At 37.9% G+C, this 22807-nt stretch overlaps 1 protein-coding gene across 3 annotated transcripts in view; it reads left to right on the top strand.

The window, feature by feature from the left end:
• The window catches only part of SHANK2 (SH3 and multiple ankyrin repeat domains 2), a 736911-nt gene that overhangs the window by 488517 nt on the left and 225587 nt on the right, over nucleotides 1-22807 (top strand). For all 3 annotated transcript variants that reach the window (XM_090032909.1, XM_090032907.1, XM_090032908.1), the window contains exons 16-17: nucleotides 11130-11212; nucleotides 12879-13003. In XM_090032909.1, coding sequence (XP_089889035.1) covers nucleotides 11130-11212; nucleotides 12879-13003 — 208 coding nt within the window. The remainder of the gene's footprint in view (nucleotides 1-11129; nucleotides 11213-12878; nucleotides 13004-22807) is intronic.

Raw genomic sequence — 22807 nt, 5'->3', positions numbered from 1 at the left:
ATCAAATCTGTTGGTGGGCTGAATCTGGCCCACGGGCTTTATTTTTCCCACTCTTGCTCTAGAAACAGTAACTGTCAGTGGCCCTCAACTCTGACTTTTATGTTATCCAGTAATATTTCATATCTAGGTTTAAAAGCTGTACAGCTTTCTCTTGTTCATGTTACCCATTATGGGCTAGATTAAGTTTTGTAATCATCAGTACTTGCAAGTATTCTTTTTTTCTCTTCTATAGCATAAGAAAGATCACTTCAATAGCATTCATACAACTATATACCTCTCATGTAAATCACTTTGTCTAGTTATTCATAACATTCTTTTTGGCATTCTTCTTTCACCTGTCCTGTTTGCTGCAGACTTGTATAACACTGAAGGTGCAGAAAATGAAAGCTGGTTATACTCCAATCATTTGTTGTAGCTCTCCCTAGAGCTGAGCAAGGAGGATCTAGTAAAGCAATAAGAGAGGCAGCCCTCAGGTAAAGTGAACATTATGTCATGATGGCTTTGACAGCAATTGACTTTGAAAAAGACAAAGTGCTTTAGTAGCCAGATTGGTTTCCTAAACACTTTCTCAGCAAAAGATTAAACAAGTTCCCAAATAAAGAAGAAACCAAAATAGACCAAATTTTGCTTAAAACTAAGAACACTTTCCAGGTGGATGAGCAAACAGAAATGCTTTGTTAGCTTTCTCAGCTGTTTCTGGTGTCCACCTATTTGTTTGGGGGCAAAGGTGACCCAATCGAGACATCACCTGCTTTCCACCTCGCATTCCCTCTCAGTCTTGCCTCTTGTGCTATCTGGGGCTCTTGGGGAGTCTGTGAAGTGAAATGCTTTACTCACAGCTACTGTTTCAATATAAATTATAAATGGTACCCGAAGGCTCCTATGGGGATGGAGCTACATTCTGCTAGGCATTGTGTAGTCATATAGGAAGATGGAATTAGTCTCAAATTTATTTATAATATGAAAAGACAACAAACTGGTATATGGATGGGGAAACCATTGCAGCCTGTAAACAGAGCTTGCTTTGTTTTAATCTAAGGAACTAATACAGTTAAAGTTACTTTGGCAGAACAGTCCTTGTGATGTGAATTTAGAGTGTGGAAGGGATTGTGGGTGAAATTTAGAGAGATACCAAGGGCGCTGAGGCGAGATGGGTAGTACCTTATTTTTAAAAAATAGAAGTAGGCACTTGAAAGATGCTAAGGGTAAGAGCTGAGGGGGCATAAAGTTGTGGGCCAACAAACAATACCAGTACAGTAAGTGCAGGAATCTAGAGTCAGTTTCCAAGCTGAGTGACTGTCGGTAGTCTATGAAAGTTGTCGTTCTTGTATGGGAAGAAAAATGACGACAACTGGGCCCTGTTATCCATATGGGTCCTTTCAAAGTCATGTTCCCTTAATTATATTGATGTGACTTGAAAAGGGGCAGGGGGGAAACCCTCTTTCAAGCACAAGGTATGCTGTCTGGGTAGAGTGTCTAGAGCATGATTTTCCCCTAAATTTGTAAGTTCCAGCAGTGGTTGACTCCCAGAAGAAAGTAAATATGTGAGGGGGAAATACCACCTATTTTAAAAGGGAATAGAAAAAGAGGGTGGGCTGATCTGCCAGTGTGTCAGACCAAAGACTGCAGAATTTTGCAGTATACTTGGGAATACCCTCCATCTTAAGAATTAACACTTTTTTTTTTATTTAAATTTTTTTACGTAGAAGGGTGTATCTGTGTGTATGAATGTTGCATACAGAATCATTACTGAAGAGATAGTAGCATCTTTCAAAACAGGAGGAGATTAGGTGTATAGTTAAGAAACCAAACTTTTTTTACATTTTAAATTTTACATTACTATTATAATGAAAATGATCTCACTTTCTAATAAACAACTTCTACAATAGCTAAAGCATATTAAAGCACTCTAATCTGTGACCATGCCTGATATTTTTGTTCATGATCTTATAGGCAGCGTCCAAAGGTATAGAGCAGTAGGAGGTGATTAAGGTGAATATGATTTGACTGCTGGAAAAGGGGCCTGTCCATACAACTTTTCTGCCAAGCCCAGGACTACTCACTTGCAACCAAGTTGAGCTGCAGTTGAGGAGAATCTTCTGTGTGTGATCCAAGCTCAGGCACTTTTTTCAGGGGGTACATGCAAGTGCTCTGAGCTAAAGGGTGGCCATCATGGAGGACAGTCCGGTTGTCCTCTCTTCCCTATTGATACAAAACCGGATGCCTTTATGTCTTCTATCTTTTCTCGTCAAGACAAAAATAGAGGACATAAAGGCATCTGGTTTCATATCATTAAAGGACAGAGCAGCAAAAACCTGGAATGTCCTCTATGATGGCCACCCTACCGAACTATCTCCTCTACCTAGTTGCTGAGCTTTGCCTGCAGAATAGAAGTGGGTGAATGGGGCTTGATTCTGAGTGGTGATCCCAAGTTCAACAGGGTTGTATTATGAGCAACACTGCAGTGAAATTGAACACCACCCTTTTATAAATCTTGATTTCAGTTGCTTGTATTTTACCCTAAATGGAAAATTTTGCCAAACTTTAATTAGACTAGATGTCTGTCTCCAACCTTAACTATTTGGAGAAGATTCAGCAAAAAATTGTTCAAGCAACTTCTGAGAATAAGGTATTTCTTTTTCCAATTCTTATAATCACTTAACTGAGAAACCTTCTAGCATTTATGTTGGGTGCAGGAAATGGGACGGTATTTGGAAGTTGAGCTATAGCTGTATGTAAAATCATCAAATGCCACCACTGAGAATTAGCCTCAACTCAGAGTTCCTTTGTAGTAATGGCCATGTCACTTGAAGCCACTATTTCAGATGAGGATTATTTTTCACTTTCTTGGTACACTTGGCACTTCTACAAATCAGACTGAGCCTTCAAGGGTAGCGGAGGTCACTAGGAGCTCTGCTTTGAACATGTCAAGTGCTATAACAAGCTAAGTACTCTTAAAAAAATCAAACTTCAAGCTTCTCAGATATAGCACCCAAAATGAATTGACACTTAACAATTTGTGCCTTAATCTCTGCCTTTGTCCCCTAGGCATAAAAGTTGAAACATGCAGTATGATGCTTAGATTCAATGAGTGATCTAATAACGAGGGGGAGAGTAGCATAGCATGATGGTGCAAAATGGAACTCTAAAACGAATGAGTGACTTGCCTCTGCCTCTCCCATGTGGCAGACAATATATAAAACCTGCTTGTGGTGTTAAGAAGTCATGTCTGCTATTCTAATGTTAGTTTTAGAAAATGATAGTCTATAATAAAGAATAAAATCAGCAGTCACATGGACAGTTATCATCTGGGGAAAATAAAGGGAAATCCTCCCTCACAAATCTGCTGGTGTTCACAAACATGGGCAAGAGGGGTCCAGTCAACATAACATATTTCCAAAGAGTTTTCAACAGGCTCCTTCACCAAATGCTTTTTCAAAAAAAGGAGTTGCCACAGAACTGGAGGGAAGGTTCTTTTGTAGACTGAGAGCTGGTTAAAAGCTAAGAAGCAAAGGCTAGGGCTATATGATCACTTTTCAGGATTGATGGAGATGAGTAGTGAGGTCCTGCAGGGATCTGTGCTGGCCCTAGTTTTGTTGAACACTTTCTTCAATGATCTGGAAATGGGGGTGCACAATAAAATTTCCAAGTTTGCCCCCATGCCACCCTGTGCCCTCAATCCAGATAACAGGGCTACATTAGCTGACCTCTCCACATGTCCAGAAATTTGACACTGGGGAATGGTGACACTGCTTTCTCACTGCCAAAGTTTTGGACCCATGGGGAGCCCTGTGAGATGGATAACATGGTACTGGGGACCATGGCCCAGGAGCTGAACACTTGCTGGTCTATCCGGTTCAGTGCTCTCCCTCTAAAGATTCTACACCTGTTACTATCAGAAACTTGATACTAGGCTAGCTGGACCATTAGCCTGACCCAGTTTGGCACTACTTATGTTCTTACAATGGGGTAGCCCCAAAGTGATCAATAGTACCCAGGGTTACTGTTATTGTCCTTCAATGCCTGCCTGTCCCAGGTATGCATTATGAGAATGACCGTCATCCACTGAACAGTGAAGTCTGTGGGGTGAGTCCTTGATAACTGAGAAGGCTAATTTTAAGATCTGTATATTCAATTAGTATAGGACCTGTTTTAGGAACTGATTTTTTTGACACCCATATAGAATTCATCCAGTGGCACTGATGTCATATAAATGTGGCTTCAATGCTGGTGGAATTTGCTTGAGCCAGAATGCTGGTGTCCTTCCAGTTCATGTGGAAGATTTTCAGAATACAACACTAGTGGCAATTTTCAAGGAGTTTCTGATATGGGTATGAGACTGGAACAATGTACAACAGGGTGGAGATGAGAACCGCTTGATAGATGAGAAGTTTGTTTTGGGTCTGGATGTCTTCGTCATTAAAGACATGATTTCAGAGATGTTCAAGGGCAGTACTGGCACACTTTATCCAATGTTGAAAATCATAATCTATATTTACGTTTTGGGAAAGATGGCTCCAAGGATTTCCACCTAATCGTAGTGTGTGGCAGATGATACTGAACAGTTCATGCAGGTTTTGTATAAATGTCTGCTATTCCCATATTTAAAAAATAACAGTTTGGGACTTTCTTTCCTGGTAGCCCCAAAGTGACTGATACTATCCAGGGCTATTGCTGTTTTACTAATAGCCCTCCAGGTTACCCATAAATAAACCTAGATTCTTATGATTTAACAGACCATATACACGGCTAGCTGGCATGCGGATTCTTACTCTGTTATTTAGGACTAAAAAAAAATCTTTATGGTCAAGTGGTGCGCTACTGCTGTTTGGAGGAGGCTTTAGTTTGTAAAGAGTGGATGGAGCATGGGTTAAGGTATGACAGATTACATGCTTTACTGCAATATTTCTGTTAACTGTGTTCACAGTGTCATTGTAATAGTGTAAGCCCCAAGTTACCTCTTGAACCTGTGCACAGCAAAGAAGGGGTTAAGTGCTAATGCATCTTCTACAGGAAGAAATGTGCCTTTAGCATCAGCAGTCTCGAATGGCTGTGTTGGCATTATGAAGAGAAGTGTCATGACCAATACCCAGGGTATGTTGAGGGGAGATAAACATGACAAAAGGGAAAGCAGGCTGGAAAAAAGCAGTGTACAAGGTCTTGGGCCAGAAGAGTTTGGGGACCAACAGGAGTGGGTGCATAGAGAGATTAAAGGGAACAGCTGAGTAATCTTGGGGGTGCTGAGGGCTGTGCAGCCTAGACTGGGGGTAGAGGGACTGCTAACCCTTTTGTCTGGCTGGCTTTTGCCCCAGTAAATGCCTTCACTAAAGAGTCTATCTGCTGTGCTTCTTGGAACTGGGTTGCACTGGGCCACTCTAAAAGAAGGTGAAGTTTCCCAGGAATGGACCTGGATGCTAACTCCTTGAGTCAGGGCCTCAGAGAGCCAGGGAGGGAGAGAGACCAAAAGGCTGGGGTCTCTGAGTGGGAAGAAGCTCTGATTACTTCCCTGCTTTAAAAGCCAAATGTGGGCTGGCTTCAAGGGCTATTCTGAGACCTGACAAGGCTCCAGCTGTCCCAAACAAGCACCCATCTGACACAGGGATGTTGAGAGAAGTAGGGTTCTCCATAAGTGTGTATGCATACACAATAAAAATAATGCAGCAAAAGAATGAGGAGAATTGTCTAGATTTGTTAAATGGATATGTACAAACTGAACTATACCCCAGGCACTATTGGCTTTTATACAACATAGACAACCTCTTATGATGCAAATGATGTCTTTATTGGAGTACCTTCAGGTAAGAGTGCCTGCACAGTAGTGTTTCTGTGTAATGGGCACACGTTGCTGAAAAGGAGACCAGGCTTGCTTTTTATTTAATCCTGGTTTGACACATCCTTCTTGCAGGCTTTGAGATTGGTCTAGCATACGATTTTAATGCTAAAGACAAAGATTAGCAATGTGATTTTGGAAAGCATGCCTTGCACATAGTATCTTTTCCATAGGTCTTATGATCCTGTCTGAACGTAAGCATAAGAATCTCAGCCCAAGCGCATTTGTTTTGTAATATGGCCATAAAATAGATGGGGATAGTAACTCTAGTGTAGGTGCATCACCTCCATTATCCTGAGCAATCTTACTTTTTCAAATTGATTCTTTTTGTCCAGGTGCATGATCACTCTCAACTATTGATGACTATTGTGGAGTCTTCCATTCTCACCTCAAATATATATATGCAAAAGCAAATGGCACTAGAGAGAGAGAATATATATAAACAGCCACACACACAATTTGAAAAAGTATAAAAACATGTTTGTTTAAAGTACTGCTCAGTATCCAGTATATTAGTCTCTCTCTTTATATCCACTTACAAATAGGACTTACAAATTGATTTGATTTCCCAACCTACTACAGTTTTGATGTTTATTGTATAGTTTACAAAATACCCAGAATGTAACATCAGCATGTAAATCTGAAGCAGCAGTAGTAGAATAAGGGAGGTATTCTGGAAACTAGAGACAAGTCTGGAGTTAAATTTAACAGAATAGCACACTGGCTTGCCTTGAATTGTAAGCACTTTGGGACAGGGACCATGTGTGTATCTTCCTGTTTCTTCCATATGGTGCCAAGCACTGTTGCAATTTTATACTCCCTCAATGAATTCTTATTCCACCTCTACATCTTGCAGCGATAATCGTACAGCTGGATGATCAATGGCCAGAGAAACTCAAGCAATCAAATCCAAAGTCTTCATTAATCTTGATGTTCTTAATTACTAGGATCAGCTTCACATTCCTGAACTTGTTACAGTGAGGAAATACCTATAAATAGTAAGTTAGACTGACCCTTTCTAGCAATAGCTAAACCTGTTCTTCACTAGAATTCTATTTGCAATAAGATTTTCTGCAGGCGCTACCTCACATCACGTCAATGACCTCCTAGTTTTCTTACTGAAGCAGGCAAAAAAATTTAATTGTAGACTTCTACTGGGACTGTTTAAAAAGTCTAAACTTTGGGACCCACATTGATAACATCTCAAATAGCAGTCCAGAACACCTTTTTCTTTTTTCCTTTTAAGTTTTTAACTTTTCTCTACTCAGGAAGAAATTTTTTTTTCATGTACAAAGCAGCAACTTGCCATTACCTGCCATTTGGTGGCCCATTAAGTTGAATAGTTTACAAATTACATGTAATGAATTTGTGGATTACAAACACGATTTGACAATTCTTTAAATGTGTCCTGTCCTCATGATAGATCTATTTCTATGATTTTAATTAAAAATTCTCTAGTCCTTCTCTGCCCTGGAACAAAAGCTTCTGCATCCGTTTTTTGACTTTCAGTAGCTGTTGCTTTTAAGACACTGCCTGTACTTGTTCTAGCTCAGCAACACTCTTGCCCATGTTGCTCGGATTTGCTTTTTAAAGGCCTAGTGTTTTAACGTTGCTTTTAAATTGTCCTCCTTTCTCTCATTGCCTAGATATATCGACATGACTTGATATTTGCTGCAGAGAAAGCACATCTGAGTATTTGATATCCATTAAACTGTTTGCCTAAATATTGCATTGTATTGAGGGGAAAAAAGCTCCAAGTGTGAATACATGATACATTGCGTACTGTTGTATTTTGCCTTTACATCCATATTAAATGTAAAGTGAATGAGCAATGGACAACTCTATACCTGTGTATTGCACTACACCAAGATTACTCTGGACTTTCCAAAGGGTCATTCTTGCTCCTGCAACAAGTCATGCGTCCATTGCTATAATCAATTTCATGTCAGGTTGTTTGCTGGCTCCTGGCACAGTTGTGGGATCAGGGATCAGATCCCATCGTGCCTTTAGCTGAACATCTGAGATCATGATCCCAGGCTCCTTTTGCACTGGCGGTTTTGGAGGCCAGCCACCTGATTCCCACTCCTAGCCTCAGGAGCACATCAGAGTTAAGGAATATAATGCACCCCCAACACTGGAAATACCAGTCAGCTGACTGCCTCTCCCAGCCTCCAGGGATCACTGGAGCCCTTGACTCTGCTGCACCTTTATGGCTTGAAATGGCAGCTGATCAGGACACCGAGCCTCCCAGGCCCAGTCGAGACCTTGATTCTAGAACCTAATCTTAGAATTGAGTAAATACAGTAATTTTAAAAATTGCAACCCTCCCTGATTCATAGCAAACCTAACATTAATTTATGTACCCCGTTAGGTGGACACTGCTCAATTTCAGTCCAAGCAGGGCAACTGAATTCATATCATTTTTTACCTTTTTTTAACATTTGGGTAATGATCATCACCATAGCAGGGACCACTAAGGCTCATGTAAAGCCATATGATCCTTTCAACCTGCCTATGACCAAATATTCCTTTCCCCTGTTGGAGACCAGTTGTCTGAATGGACATATAAAATCACATGTCTCCCTTATTTGTCACTGGTAGTTAGGCCTTTATATGGGTACCATGTAGCTAAGTATTTACAACACCTTCAGGATTGATGACATCTTGCCAAGAAGGCTTGTTCCATGATAATTTAACCTGCTTTCAGGATTGGCTTTCTTCTGTCTGCTGGCCCCAGATAGGTTGCTAACAGGTCTTCAACATGTCTCAATAGGGATAAATTGAACACTTTGACATTAACATTGGATAAAGGAACCAGGGAAACTATATTGCAAACTATTCTGAGGGTTGGACTTCTTGTTCCCTTGGGGGATATGAAAATGAGCTTCTTGTCTGTTGTTAGTTTCCCTTGCTCTTTCTGTTTCTGCTGTTGGATTCCTCTCTCTTCAGTGTGGAGGGAAAGAGAATTATGCTTACTGTGCCTACTTTTAAGTTTTGAGGTGCAATCAATTGAGTCATAAGATCACTGCAAGTCCCTTTTTTCTGTTGACTAGATGAAAGTAGACAAATTTTGTTTTAGTTACTCATGAATAGTTTCTTTTATTGTGTTCAGGTGTTCTTAATTTGACGTTGTCTCACCATATTGGAAAACAGATTTTTTTTAAAATTTGCTTGTCAGGTATCATGGGACTCTTGTATTTTTGTCGTCTTAATAAAACTGTTATAGTGCTTTTTGGCTGTATGTAGTTTGGCTGTATACAATTTTCAACAACTGTTGTTGAAAATGTTAGTTTCAACAAATAACATCCCTTTTATGAAGTGGAAAGGTGGCCAAAAAGTAATGTTTTACCCAATGTTATGGAAGGCCACGAGACAACCAACAATAGAAACTAGGTCTATGACGTTCTGCTTTTGTGACTACTTCTTCAACTATGACAGGAGAAAGGAATTATAACTTATTGCTAGTACTGAAAAAAGCTAAAATATTAATTTTACCATTGGAGCAGGATTGAATGAAATAATGTTAAAATAGTAAATATTGATATTCATTATTTTGTACGGCATTTATCAGAGGATATAGGAAAATAAAACCCTAAACTTTCTAGTGTGTTCAGTTTCTCCCAGTACCCTCCGAATTATTATTAACTAGTGGTGGTGTGTTGTATTGATTTACTTTATCAGTTTTTTTTTTTTTTCTTTCCCCTTGGTAAACTTGTTGATACATCCAAGGCTTAGACAATTTCTGCTTGCAGCTTTGTATTCTCCATTATTTCCATTTGTTTTTATCCAATGATACATAGGACAGTGTTTATATCTTGTATGTTACATCTGCTATGCAATGATATCTAAGGGTCATGGGTGCACTCACCATGATGTAGATAAGAGTGAATGTTCCTACAGTGGAAGAAGATAGTATAAAGAAAACTTATGCATATTTGGGATGAAGAAAATGGTAGTGAAATGAAATTCAGCCCAGATTGGTCAAGGGAAGTTGACCAAGTTTTAATGAAAATTTAAAACTTGCAGCTTGCTTATACTATTTTCCACCTTCAATACTAGTTGAGTGTCAAGCCATTTCACTGCCATATTTTTATAGTATATATGCTTCATGAATACTAGAGTTAATCTAATGCTGTCTTTATGGAGAGAATATCATGCAGTCTATAATGAGTACTTGAGAGAAACGTTTGTATGAACCCAATTGTGGTTATTTACTTTGAAAGAAACATGAGAAATTGGACAAATAGAAGCTTTTCTGTGGCTTTAGTTTCATGTGTGTGTATTGCAGGTGGAAGATAGTACAAGCAAGCAGCAAGTTTTAATTTTTGTCTGTCTGTCTATCTGTACATAGATTTAGATACAGATATATAGATTTAAAATCTATGCTAAGCCAGTTCTAATTTGGTCCATTTGCATTTCCTTCATCCAGTGTCTACTGTTGCGTTTTTTTTTCTTGAGAATGCCAGCAAGAATCCTATGGCTACTTTTTCTTTAAGGAAATGCTGCCTGCATTTAATTGACCTGTTAACTCCCTCCTTGTTTTACAGCATTTATTTGTTTTGTAGAAAATACATATTCTTTAAAGAATGTGTTCTCCTGCTTGTAACAAGGCTTGTTACTATTTCAATTATGCAGATTCTTGATGCTGTGGAAATTGTGCTTGATGACGCCAAGGCAGCTGCACGTTGTTAGCATTGTAGGCTGTCAGATGGTCATGTGGGATTCTTGCAGCATGCAACATTCAATAGGATTGAAAAAGGGCTTTTGATGCAAGGCATAGCTTTCTGACTGTATTTGTGCCTTTTTAGCTAGCTTATACAGCAAACAGATATCTATCTATAAATTTAAAATGCTGCCTCATTTTTCTTCTGGTTGGTTTCATTTTGGCTTCACTAGAAGATGCATCTGGTACATCCACGATTGAGGAGTTTATTAATGATACTGTCATTCAGTTCACTTACTTTCTTTTCTTTTAGAGTTCTAGCTAGTCCACAGATTACATGATCACACATTCATTCAGTCATTTCTATAGAGAACAAACCATCATGCATGATTTCTTCGTTTTCTTCTCTCTCTCTATTCCTTTTAAGTTGCACTGTCATGTTCTTTTTTACCATTAAGCTTTGTCTCTGTCTCTTTCCTCCACTATTGTTCATTTATAATTTTTCCCATGCTTGGTTACTGCAATATTTGATTAACTGGCTGTGATGATGATGAACCTGCACACTGGAGGAGCAGCTACTACAGTGGTGATGAAGGGATGTAATAATGGTCGCTATCCTCGGAATTCTCTCTACAGTGACTGCATTATTGAAGAAAAGGCAGTGGTCCTGCAGAAAAAAGACAATGAAGGATTTGGATTTGTACTTAGAGGTGCAAAAGGTATGTGATATATATTTTTTCCCTGTGTATGTACCTGTGTATGTACATGTGTGGTATGTGCTGATGTGAAAAATGTATACATCTCTGAAAATAAGCAGGAATTATTCTTGGTGCACTTGGTTGCTAGACAACAGTGTTCTCTGTATGCTATACTACTCAGATGGATTTTAGTGGCTTCTGTTTTGAGCAGCTTGGGGTTTTATGTGGGGGTGAACTCTGTAGGATCATTGGGGGGGGGGGGGGTTATTTTATTGCCAAGGCATTTGAAACATTATCGTGTACCATTTCTCCTCCCTAAGTTAAGCTTTACTGTGGGAATCTTGCTTCTTAAAAAATAAAGATTCTTACCTTCTATATTTCAGTTGTCTATTTCAAAATATCTTTATGAATAGCAAGTATAAAAACAGGTTGATGACATGTTCAAAATAGGTGTGTATCTTCTACAAGGTGACATTGGTGCAGTTTTAGTATGAAAAGATCTTTTTTACATCTTCTGAAGCTGCACGTATGTTGCATGGCCTGTAGTGTGTTCAGCTTGAGAGCTGTTCTTCATGTTAAAATGTGTTAACAGGTTTTTAAAACTAAAATCTACTTTTATAGGATTCTGCAGAGTTGAACGCTTCTATTATAGGTTCTGTTTTTTTAACATAACACTACATTTTATTTCTTTTGCATTTAAAAATATTGATAGTATGCCCCCCTCTTTTTTTCTCCCCCTCACTTATGTGAGTTCTCCCTTGCCCTGCCTGCCTCCCAAGTAGAGGCTAGCCCATATGTGGCCATGAAAGATATTCCACACCCTCATTCTTGTGACACCATTTTTATCCCCTTTTACTAGAATGTTTTATGCCCTTTTTGCTATAAAAGCATTTCTCCTCCATCATCTTGGCCAAGTGTATATTATTGGGAACCCCTTAGGAAAGCCACTGTCTGATCGGCTGGCATGAGTTGTCTATGCAGCAAGAGGAGGTCACACCCTCAGTATAAGCCTAAGTATTTCCCTACTACTGCCTGTATAAGGGCCAGAACTCCCCAGGTGAAAGATCCAAAGACCTTTTTCATGATACAGGGTTGCTACCAGGCCTGCTGTGCCTTTTTACTGTAGAAACTGATCCTTTTCTGTTAAGGCTTAAAAACAAACAAACGTAAAGATATAAAACAAAGATTTTAGTTTGATTTCTATGTTACATGTTAGCCAAATTTCCCTTTCAACTAGAGAACTGCTTAAAAGTGAATTAAGCTTTCTTAGAAGAACGTGCATTTTTACATAAGCTGCGTTTACAAAAAAAACCTGTCTGCGAATATGAAATTTATTATAAAAAAATTAAGCTACTTTTAGTTGCTCTTTGATTTTAATTTATGGCATAATAAAAGGTAGTCGGGGGGGGGGGGGGATTGGTTTCCCTCAGAAGAGAAGAACTGTAGATTGCCATTGCAGATGGATTGTTCTTTGTTCCCAATATCTAGATATTGTATCCCAGTACCTAGAATATGAGGCAAGGGCCTGTCATACTCTAGTACCCTGTATATTTCTTATTTCCATAAATGATAATGCCATACTTGTCCTTTCAGTTAAGTCATTTTTAGTTGTAAATATTTTTGAAAAAGGAATTAATGAATATTGTGGGTTGAATTTTTTTTTTTTTTTTTTTTTTCTTCCCTGAAGCTGATACACCAATTGAAGAATTCACCCCAACTCCAGCCTTTCCCGCTTTGCAGTACCTAGAATCTGTGGATGAAGGTGGAGTAGCATGGCAAGCTGGCTTGAGAACAGGAGACTTTTTGATCGAGGTAGGAATACATGGATTCTGATTTATGTATAATCTGGTGGGAGTGAGAGTTGGGAAAAGACCATGTTCTGCTGCAATTTTTCTCTCTTTGTATAAGAGATTTGTCTTCAGAGGATGGGTTAGTGGATTGATACTGCTAATATGTTTTATAATATTGGTAGTATTTTGTCCTGAACAGGATTTAGAAAAATAGAAGTATTCTAGGTATTCATGGTTTTTTGAGGGTGCCTGTTTTTGTTGTTTTTAATACCTTGAAAATATACCAAGGCAGAAATGTGTTTTATCTGATTTTCCTTTTTGCTTAATCTTCTTGCAATATAGTTTGATTTGGGGTACCTGCATGGCATACTAATTTTTAAGAACATTTCTCTTAAAATAAAAAATAGGTTTTTGAAGGCTCATTAGACTTATTTTTTGTACAACTCTTGGTAATAATTCTTTTAATAAAAAAATTTGTAATCTACATCTGTTAAGTAATAGTGGAAAAGAAAGTTATTCCATAGCATGGAATAAAATATTGGTGACGGTGTATTCTAAATGTATATTCACTTCAGGAAAACAAGTAATGGTTTTATTTGTTGGAATAATTGTAATGAAGGATTAATGGAACTTTTATTTTCTTTTAATTGCATCCGTTTAAAAAAAAAAAAAAAAAACTTCTCTTCAGACTTTTTTTTTATTTGATAGACGTGGCCAGATCCTTAAATTGATTTAAATATCAATAGCAAAAAGTCCTGTATATTTTTAGATTGATTTATTATTGTAGCAAAAATATATGAAGATGTGAACATTTTTTCTGTGATTTTTAACTTTTGTTTCATATAGACAATTGCTTGTTAATAGTGGTGGTGATGTTGTTTCTTGCAATATGAACTTATAAAATTATTAGTGGTCACACAGTGTAGGCACAAAGTTTATTATTTGGGTTTGTTTCTTCTGAAGTTTTACAGTTCTTACTTGTGAATAGTTTTGTGCTGACTTTTTTCCTTGAGCGTATTTGGATTTAAGTTTTTTCTCTTGGAATATAAAATCTTTCTGTGAAGGTGAAAGTTAGAGTTCCCTTTGTCTATTGAATGCACAGGTAATTTCTGCAATTAACTCCCATGACTATTTAATTTTAAAATGTCTGCAGAATTTCCTCTGTATTAATGAAAGAACAGATCTCATGGACCTCTCACATAGCAAATTCATATTCCTTCCTGATCTCTCGGTGTACATTTTACACAATTTGTGTTTTCTTAAGTACCAAGAAGGCACTGACCACTTAACTTTTGTATGTATATCCATTTATAGAAATAATTAGGTGCAATTATTCTTGTGATGGGTGTGTAGTTTTTGGGTAGTGCTCTGTTTAGAAAGTCACTTGCTGCTCAGAAACCAATAGAGAAGGTGCCATAGCTAAGTCATTCTCTTCATCTTTACCAGTGCTTCTTACTGGCTGTTTCGGTCAAGAATAATGTCTAATTTAGCATCGGGGGAGGGTTGCAGGCCCTGCTTATAGCAGTTGCTTAGGAGATTCTGAAGAAGTGCAAGAACTTTAGTAGGGTTGCTACTGTATAAAAACATAACTAGTTTTTTGGTATGCCACAAACAATTGAAGTTTCATACTAAATTTAAGTCCCAGGTCATAAAGTACATGCTTAAAAGCTTTATTGAATAAGGAGGGTTTGCTGAATCTTAGTTCATATTGTGTAGTCTAGCTGCATAGTACTGAAAGAAGCAATCCTAATTCAAGCTTAAATCAAGTTTTGCATATATTCTTACTAGAAATACTAATTAAAGTATAAAATCCACCGTGAAATAAATAATGCTGAAAAGTCATAACTCAAATAATCTTAGTCATTGAGGGATTTTAACGTAAAGAAGATATGGTCTTCCGTTTTATCAGCTGTGTATATTGCCCAGTACCCTCCATGCCAGAAAACTAACTATCCTTTAAAGTACTTGCACTGATAGAGAGATACTAAAATTTAAAGTATGGTAGCTGTAATTTTTTTTTTTTTTTTTTTTAAACCATACAAAAGCTTGACATACTAGAAAGAGTATTTTAAGTGATACATGACTAAAAGGTTGAATGCATTTAGTATTTCAGTGTTAAGGTGGTTATGACCTTGGCTGAAATCTCCTCCTATTCCGAAGCAATTTCTTGCTTCAATCAAGTTTTTTTTATAGTGTGCCTCCAGTCATTTCACCTTGTGGCAAAAGGCAGATATGAAGGAATATATAACATCAGGTGTATCTGGAAAGAGTAAATGGACTGCTGGGAGCCTAATCCACTGCACACAACAACTGAGCTAGCTAATTGTCAAGCTTCAGGTGAGGAATTTAAAATGGGAGGAGAGCCTAGCTAACCGGGTGACTGATTAGAAGAGCAAGCAGACACTTCGTTCCTGCTACAGGGTGAGGTCTTGAGTTAAGGGATTTGGAACTGAGGTAGACTTCTCATCCTTATGGGAAGCAGCTTCCTTGGGGAAAGGTATAGGCTTTTCAGGAAACAAGTGCCTTGTTTGGCTGCCAAAAATTTTAATTTAAGCTTACTCAAAACTTGCTCAAGGAGGGATGGATACTTTTGCTTCCTTGCTTGCCTGGAAAGGATTGGGCATCAAAAAAGGTAGAAAACTCTGTTGCTTCATGTTTATTTTTGGATGTGGGTGCCCTGAAAGCCATGCAGTTTTAACATGACTTTGCCAAAGGGCTAACTGGCATCAACCAGAAGATTTAACTGAAAAACAGAAGAGAAACAAGCACTTCTCTTTCTCCTTGGTTAAAAATAGTGCGGGTGGGTGGGTGGGTGTGTGTGGATGTGTGAATAAACTAGTATGAACTCATCATACCTCTTCAGTAGTTCTTCCTGATATATCACAAATAATCTGTTTTAAAAAGGTCAAGAATATTCTTTGAGGTGAAGAAAATGGGCCAGAGTTAGTGGTTACAATGTACATGTTTAATGAACAGTTTAGCCTCCTTGAGGGTTTTTTGTGTGGCCTGCTGTTAGCTCAGAAAAACCATTAAACATGGATTCCCCCCCCCCCCAAACTTCCTTCCTTGTTCACCTGTTTTATAATTAGGGGAACACTAAGTGCACCCACACATGCACATTTACTGAGCAGTAACCAAATTGACTGCACAGTATAGGCACACTTTTATATGTGCATGCCCATACTTTGTAGTAAATATGGTTACTTGCACAGATTTGAATGTAAATTTGTACCTTCATCATGCAAGTATCGAATTAATGCCCAGTTAGTTATTGGCGCAATAACGTACGTATAGATGACTTACTGTGCAGTAATGTATATGTGTGTGTGTGGACTGACTTGGGAGTCCCAAGTCAGTCCACACACAGCATTAATACACTTTGACACCTGATTGTGTCGATGCTGGCCTATTCCTGCTTATTGCACAGTAACTCCCCATGCAGTAAATTTTTAAGCTTCTGTAAATGCACGTGTAGAAACACCTACGCATCTTTCTTTATTTAAATGAACTATATGCCATGATTACAGTATGGTTCCTGCCCAAGTGAAAAGATTATTAAGAATGAAGCAAAATACTGATAAAATTAAAAGCCTAGTAAGTTTTCCATAAACTTTGTTTATGAACTATAACTGCTGATAAAGTTTACAGCTAACCTGAGTTGTGTACACGCATACATCTCAATGGTATTTTATAGGATACTATGATTTGATTAATTCTAACTAATGAATATTTATAGAATTTAATTATGATTTAGAGAAATAATCTGAAAGATTTTAAATTGATAAGTTTAAAAAAAATGTTAAAGGCAAAGTACTTCTGTACTCAACTTCTCACTGAATTGGAGATGGCCTTATATTGGTCACTTAACCTTTTCCTGGTTTTGTTTCCACATATGTAAAGCCTAGGTCCAACCATATTTCCTCATAGGAAAATCTTGGGTTTAAATGATTTTCCAGTTTTTGAGGTCTTTCTAAAGAGAAGGTATTTTAGAAATGCAGATTATGGCAATACCAAGTTTAATCATGCTTCTACTAATGCTCTTACTACTTCTCCTCCCCCCCACCCCGTGGAATTTGCTTTTCAAAGGTACTGTGTTCATAACTTTTATTTCCTTTTATACAAATAGGTCCTTTTTAATTGTGTAGCATTAATGATGTTTAGCCAAACCAATCTTAATACATTGCACCAGATCAATACTGTTTTTTTTATAAATTAAAACACAAACTGAAAACAAACCTGCTTTTAACAACTTGTACAACCAAGCAATTACAGCCCAATGCAAAGTTGCAGTTCATATAACCAGCTTTTCAAGGGTGTGCTGTGGTTATTTGTATATCTGGTATCATGTGACAATGGTATTGACAGTGTCATAATGATACTAAAATATACGTACTAGAAAAATGAAACTACTTCAGGAATGTCTTCCTAATACAATATTATTTGTTCTTCTCCGTTAAGTGAAGCATTACAACTTGCATTATTGCCACTTAGGTAATCGTTTGCATTTGCAGGCAGATTGAAATTTTATTATTATTGGAGTAGTGATGACTGTTTATAGTCTAACTGGAATTTAAAGTAGGTGACTAAGAATTTGAGGCTGTATTATAACAAGAAGGAAAAAATCAAGGTTTGATCTGAAAGATTTAAAATTGGGCCACTATTTCAGTGCACAACTATGGAAAAACAATGAATTGATACATTACAGAAGAACTGGTGTTAGATTAAAGGAGGAGAGGTTACTTATTCTAAAAAAGACTTTAATGGAAAGAATTTTTTTTTTAATGACAATTTAGCTAATGCTTACACTGCTTAGTGGCCTAGCACACCACTATCCTTTTAGTTTTTAATGAAAATAATTTATTTGGTGTAAATTTTTATGTTTGTAATAACAGTGAAATGAGAGGTGAATATTTTATTGTACTTGATTTTTAAATAATTTTTTACCTTCAGTCAAGACATTATTCTTTACAAATTACTTCCAGGTATGGTAAAAAAAAATGACAAATGTAAGAGCTCTGCAAGCCAAAAAGATGAGCACCAAACTGATTTTAGACTTTTTAGCAATAGATGAGTGTTTTAAGTCAATATTTTATATGGTTTCTATCCATTAAAAGCACAATGAAAAAGTTTCTTACATCTGTCTATATCCCAATGTTAAGCAATGCTGAAACAAGCTATTAACCTCTGTAGGATTTTGTAGCAATACAAGTGTAGCTAAAGCATTCAAACTTTTAACCCCATTTCATCCAGGGTAAAAGTTTTAGGATAATTTTAACTCCCTTGTATCCTACAGAATAACACAGGTGTAACTCTTGGATTATAACCATTGCTGTGTGCTCCTGGGCAGCTGCTTCCCCTGCCCTTCCAAAGTGGCCATACCCTTACCTTGAACTTCAGACAAATTTTAAAATACGAGTATCAAGTATTTAATGTACAGTTGTAATTTGAGGATGCTTTCTCCATTTTCATAATTTTCCCTTTCTGATTTAAGAATGACACTTTTTTTTTTTTTTTTTTGCTCAGGTTTGTGTAAATTAAAGGGAAAAGCCAATATTCACACACAGGTGTTGCTTACTGTTTGTATGTATTTTAAACATAGCAATTTGAAAATATCTATTAATGTTTAAGGGCCTAACCCTACCCCTTTTACTCACCCAAGTACATTCTTCTGGAATTTTGACCCAAAGTCATCCTGAGCTAGGCCAACAAAGTGCTTTAAATCTTTCCTTGAGTATTTAAGTTGTGAGCAGGTCTTGGAGTTGCAGAAGAATTTCTGTCATCTGTGAAAAGAAGCATATCTGAAGGACTGATAGTTTAGGACCCAAACTTGCATCCTTATCCAAAATTATGCATAACTTTTGCATAGGTTTTTAAAGACTTTTAATTTTAATAATAGAATCCTTCATATCCCCAGGTAGTGGATTCCAAAAATGTATTACCCTCACTGTAAAATGTTCCCTTATTTCTTGGCTGAACTTGTCTGCCTCCTGATATGTTCTTACTGTGACTCTGCTAAATTAAACTGCCCTTTTACAATCCATTTTTTCCTTCATCTAACTACATAAATGTACTTCACTAAGTGAAGCTAAATGTACTGAGCTTTAGTACCTCACTGCAAAACAGTTTTACATACCTTAGGTAATTCTCATTCTTTTCCAAACCCCTTTCAGTTTGTAAACATCCTTTTAAAAATTGTGAATACCAGACCTGGACATGGTATTCTAGTAATAGTCTCTCTGACGCCTTAATCAGTGATGTTTACGGCTCTCTCTTTACTTAATATATTCTTCTATACATTCAGTAGATACTATGACTTTTTTTCTACCACATCGTACTAGAAGTGCTAGTTGTAATGGATAAGTTGGCTATCTATTACAAATCCTAAGCCCCTTTTTAGTATCATTCTTTTTTTAATCCAAAATGCAGCAACTATCCTGTAATTGAGACATTCTTTATTATTCCTAGAGGGATTTTCTGCCAAGCTTAGCTTACCATGTGATTTAGGTTCCTTTATAAAACTGACCTTGATCATTATAATTTACTTCAACAACCTCAGTATCTACATGCCAACTTTACCAGCAAGTACTTTAGATTTTTGTGCTGGTCATTAATAAACTTTGATGCAAAAATAGCTTTGGGCCAAAAAAACCAAGCCTTTTTGCAACAGCACCAGAAACACCTCAGTTGATGGTGCTTCTACATCTGTAATTACTTTTTTTTAATTTATCACCTATTTTTAATCTACTCGTATAATTTTCGCCAGCCAAAAAATGTTTGGTCATGTGGTAACCAAAAAATTGACTTGGTAGAATCTAAATATGTTACATTAATTAAGTTGTCTTAATCAGACAAGTGTCTAATCTTGTCAAAACCAAGGATAAGAAGACCTATTTTACAAAAGTTTGTGACTGGCACTAGTCTTATTGATATTTTTTTTTTCTTCAAGCTGAACCAACTTTCACTACTACGCTCCGTACTGATGTATTTTAAACTAATTGTAAACTATTTAAGTCATCCTGCATTCACAGTTTGAAAAACGTTAGCTTTCTCCCTGCCACCAACCCTCTAGGACTTCCCAGTAGTAAAATATAAACCTTGGGTTCCAAAACTGTTGTGGCTACTTTTTTAACTGGTCTTGGATATGAGTGAGTTTGTCTTGTATAGGAAAGTATGTTTCAATTATACCAGTTACTGTTGACTGATATTGCTGAAATATATAGAAAAGCTTTTTATTGTTGCTGACAGAGCAACTACATTATCTACCAGCTCTCTCTGAAATATGAAACAGAAATAATTAATGCATCTGCCTCTTCAGGATCATCATTGGCAGTTTGGTTAGCCTCTATCTGGTCATGTACCTTTGCCACTTCTGGGCTTTATTTTCTTTTTGATATAGTCTTAAAAAAAAACAAACAACAACAAAACCTCCTGGTTGCCCTTAACTGGCCATAATGTTTATGGGGATTTTTTTTCCTTTTCATTTTATGGCTCCAGGTGCTTTAATTTGAGTGGTTCTTGGAGCTATTCTGCAGAGCCCATCCCCTTACTCCCAGAGCACACATATAAATGCCCATTGATTTAGAGGGATTTTTGCCACGTCTTACCCTTCACCTTTTGAGATGGAATATATAAATATTTTTAAATAATATTAAAGCATAAAAAAATTTGTCTTTGTCAGGATAGCTTTTTACCCAGTGAAACCTTCTTTCTGATTGGAGCCGGGGTTTGAGGTCATTTTTAAATAAAGCACTCTCAGCTCCCAAATGATATTTGTACTATTTAATTTAAATGTTACCTTCCAAACAGGTCTTTTCATAGTAGCTGTTTTCAACTTTGAGAGAGGGCCTTTTTAAAATCCATTTTATGTATTTCTGGTTGTAGACTATTGACTATTCTCATAAAATAAATGTAAATTGGTGAAAGAGATCATGATATAGGAAACTATTAACTTTTGAAATCAGCTCATCTATTTTAGAGTGAGGGCTAATGTAGAATTACCCTGGACTGGGAGAGTAAAATGGAGATAACTTACTCTTCATCTCTCCCAGCAGAGAATTGTAAAGAAAACAGACAGACACTTGACTATTGAGTTTTACTATGTGAATTTACTGCCTCCAAAGAGGTCCCTGGCAGTGGCGATTCATCCACCTGCATCTGCTGTTCAATAAATTTCACCCTGCTTTTAAGCAGTAGTCAAAACCGTTATTTACTGCAGAGCTACTGTCTCGTGCAGGTTGGGGTGGGGCACCTTCTCCTTGGTCCTAAGCAAAGTATTGCATGGAGGCTCCACATGTAAGGATGTTCAACCCTCGTGTCATCTGGCCCTCAAGGCTCCCCATGGGTATAAAAATTTGGTGGTAGGGGAGCAGTGGCCACCCCCTTGCTGCCAAGTTTTTGGATCCTTGGGGAGTCCCCTGGGCTGGATAGCATGATGCTGTGTGCTCAATGAGGTGCACAGAGCCCAGTTCCCACATATAGGACTTGATACAGTGGCTTGGGGCCAATCCAGGTGCACATGAGCTGGGTGGAGGTGGCATGGGACTTTTCCAGGTGCAGGAACTGAGGGATGTGGGGTCTGATTCTGCCCACAGATCAGTCCCATGCCTCTCCTACAGCCCACAGGGCACCACTGCTCCAACATAAAAACAGAGCTTCATTGAACAAGAGATGAAGAGTTCACTGGCCTCCACAGTAGGTTATTCAGGGCAGCACTTATGGAAATATTTTTATTTAATACAGAGCTTGTAGAAGTAAGGCAAGTTACTGTTTGTATGTGAAATTATTCCTCTAGAAAAGAGAAGGTCAATAGGATGTAGTACAAATCTAGTTTAAAATGAAACCATTCTGTATATCTACCTTTGCATCACTTTCAAGATCCTCTAAGGAGAATTTACTTGCCTACAATTTTGATAGGTATCTGGAATTTGTGGCCTATTACAATATATTCTGCTAATTCTCAAGGCTTTTTTCTATGTGGGTGTGAGGGGTGGGGGATGCACATGCTTGTACTTCCCTTTTCTCCGCTGCGAGGAAATAGTGTTTCTCCTCTTGTAAAGTTAATTTCTTCTCCCATATGGAAACAATGTCACTGAAATTTTAAATGGTACTTAAGCAAAGGCAGAAACAATTTATTAAATTTACTGAAATTTTGTTTGGTTTTTTTTATAGATTAATTTCTGGATTTTTTTTTTTCTCTGCTCAAAACTGAGAACTAGGAAGTGTATAGACAAGAATACAAACTTTTTTTGTTTTCAGCTTTACATTTTAAATATTCATATTGGCACCTAAGTCCTTGGGTATTTTTCATGTGTCTTGTAAGCATTACCATTAAAAGGACTCAGAGGTGAGCAAGCCTTCCTCCTGCTGCCTGCCTGCAGCTGACAGATGACACAGCAGAGGTTGGGGGGTGTGCGCATCTATGCCTGGCAGCCCAGTGAGGCTCTGTGGGGCTCTGCCTGAGCATGGGGATTCTCCTGGGCTCTGTTAGATCTGTGTGTAATGTTGTGGAGCATTTTGTGATGGGGTGCAGGGGAACAGCCTGGGGATGTGGGTGGCTTGGTGCTAGGAGTTGCAAAGGGGAAACGCATACCTCCCTCCCCCAGCCTGCTTGCGGCTGACAGATGGCTGGAGGCAGGAGCTGCGGCTGTGGAAAGGGTCTGTGCTGACTCGGCTCTGGGTGAGCTCAGGGCTGGGACCCCCATGGCGCTCAGCTGGAGAAGCCAAGCACGGGTTGCTAGCATGCCTCCCTGCAAGGAGGAGGTTGCGGGACACCACAAAGGAGGTGGTGGATGACAGTAACCTAACTTGAATCGATAGGGAAACTGGT

The sequence above is a fragment of the Crocodylus siamensis genome, chromosome 2 (assembly GCF_052110815.1).
Source record: "Crocodylus siamensis isolate JL-2025a chromosome 2, ASM5211081v1, whole genome shotgun sequence".
Taxonomy (NCBI): Eukaryota; Metazoa; Chordata; order Crocodylia; family Crocodylidae; genus Crocodylus; species Crocodylus siamensis.
This window is presented reverse-complemented; position numbering and strand designations above follow the sequence as displayed.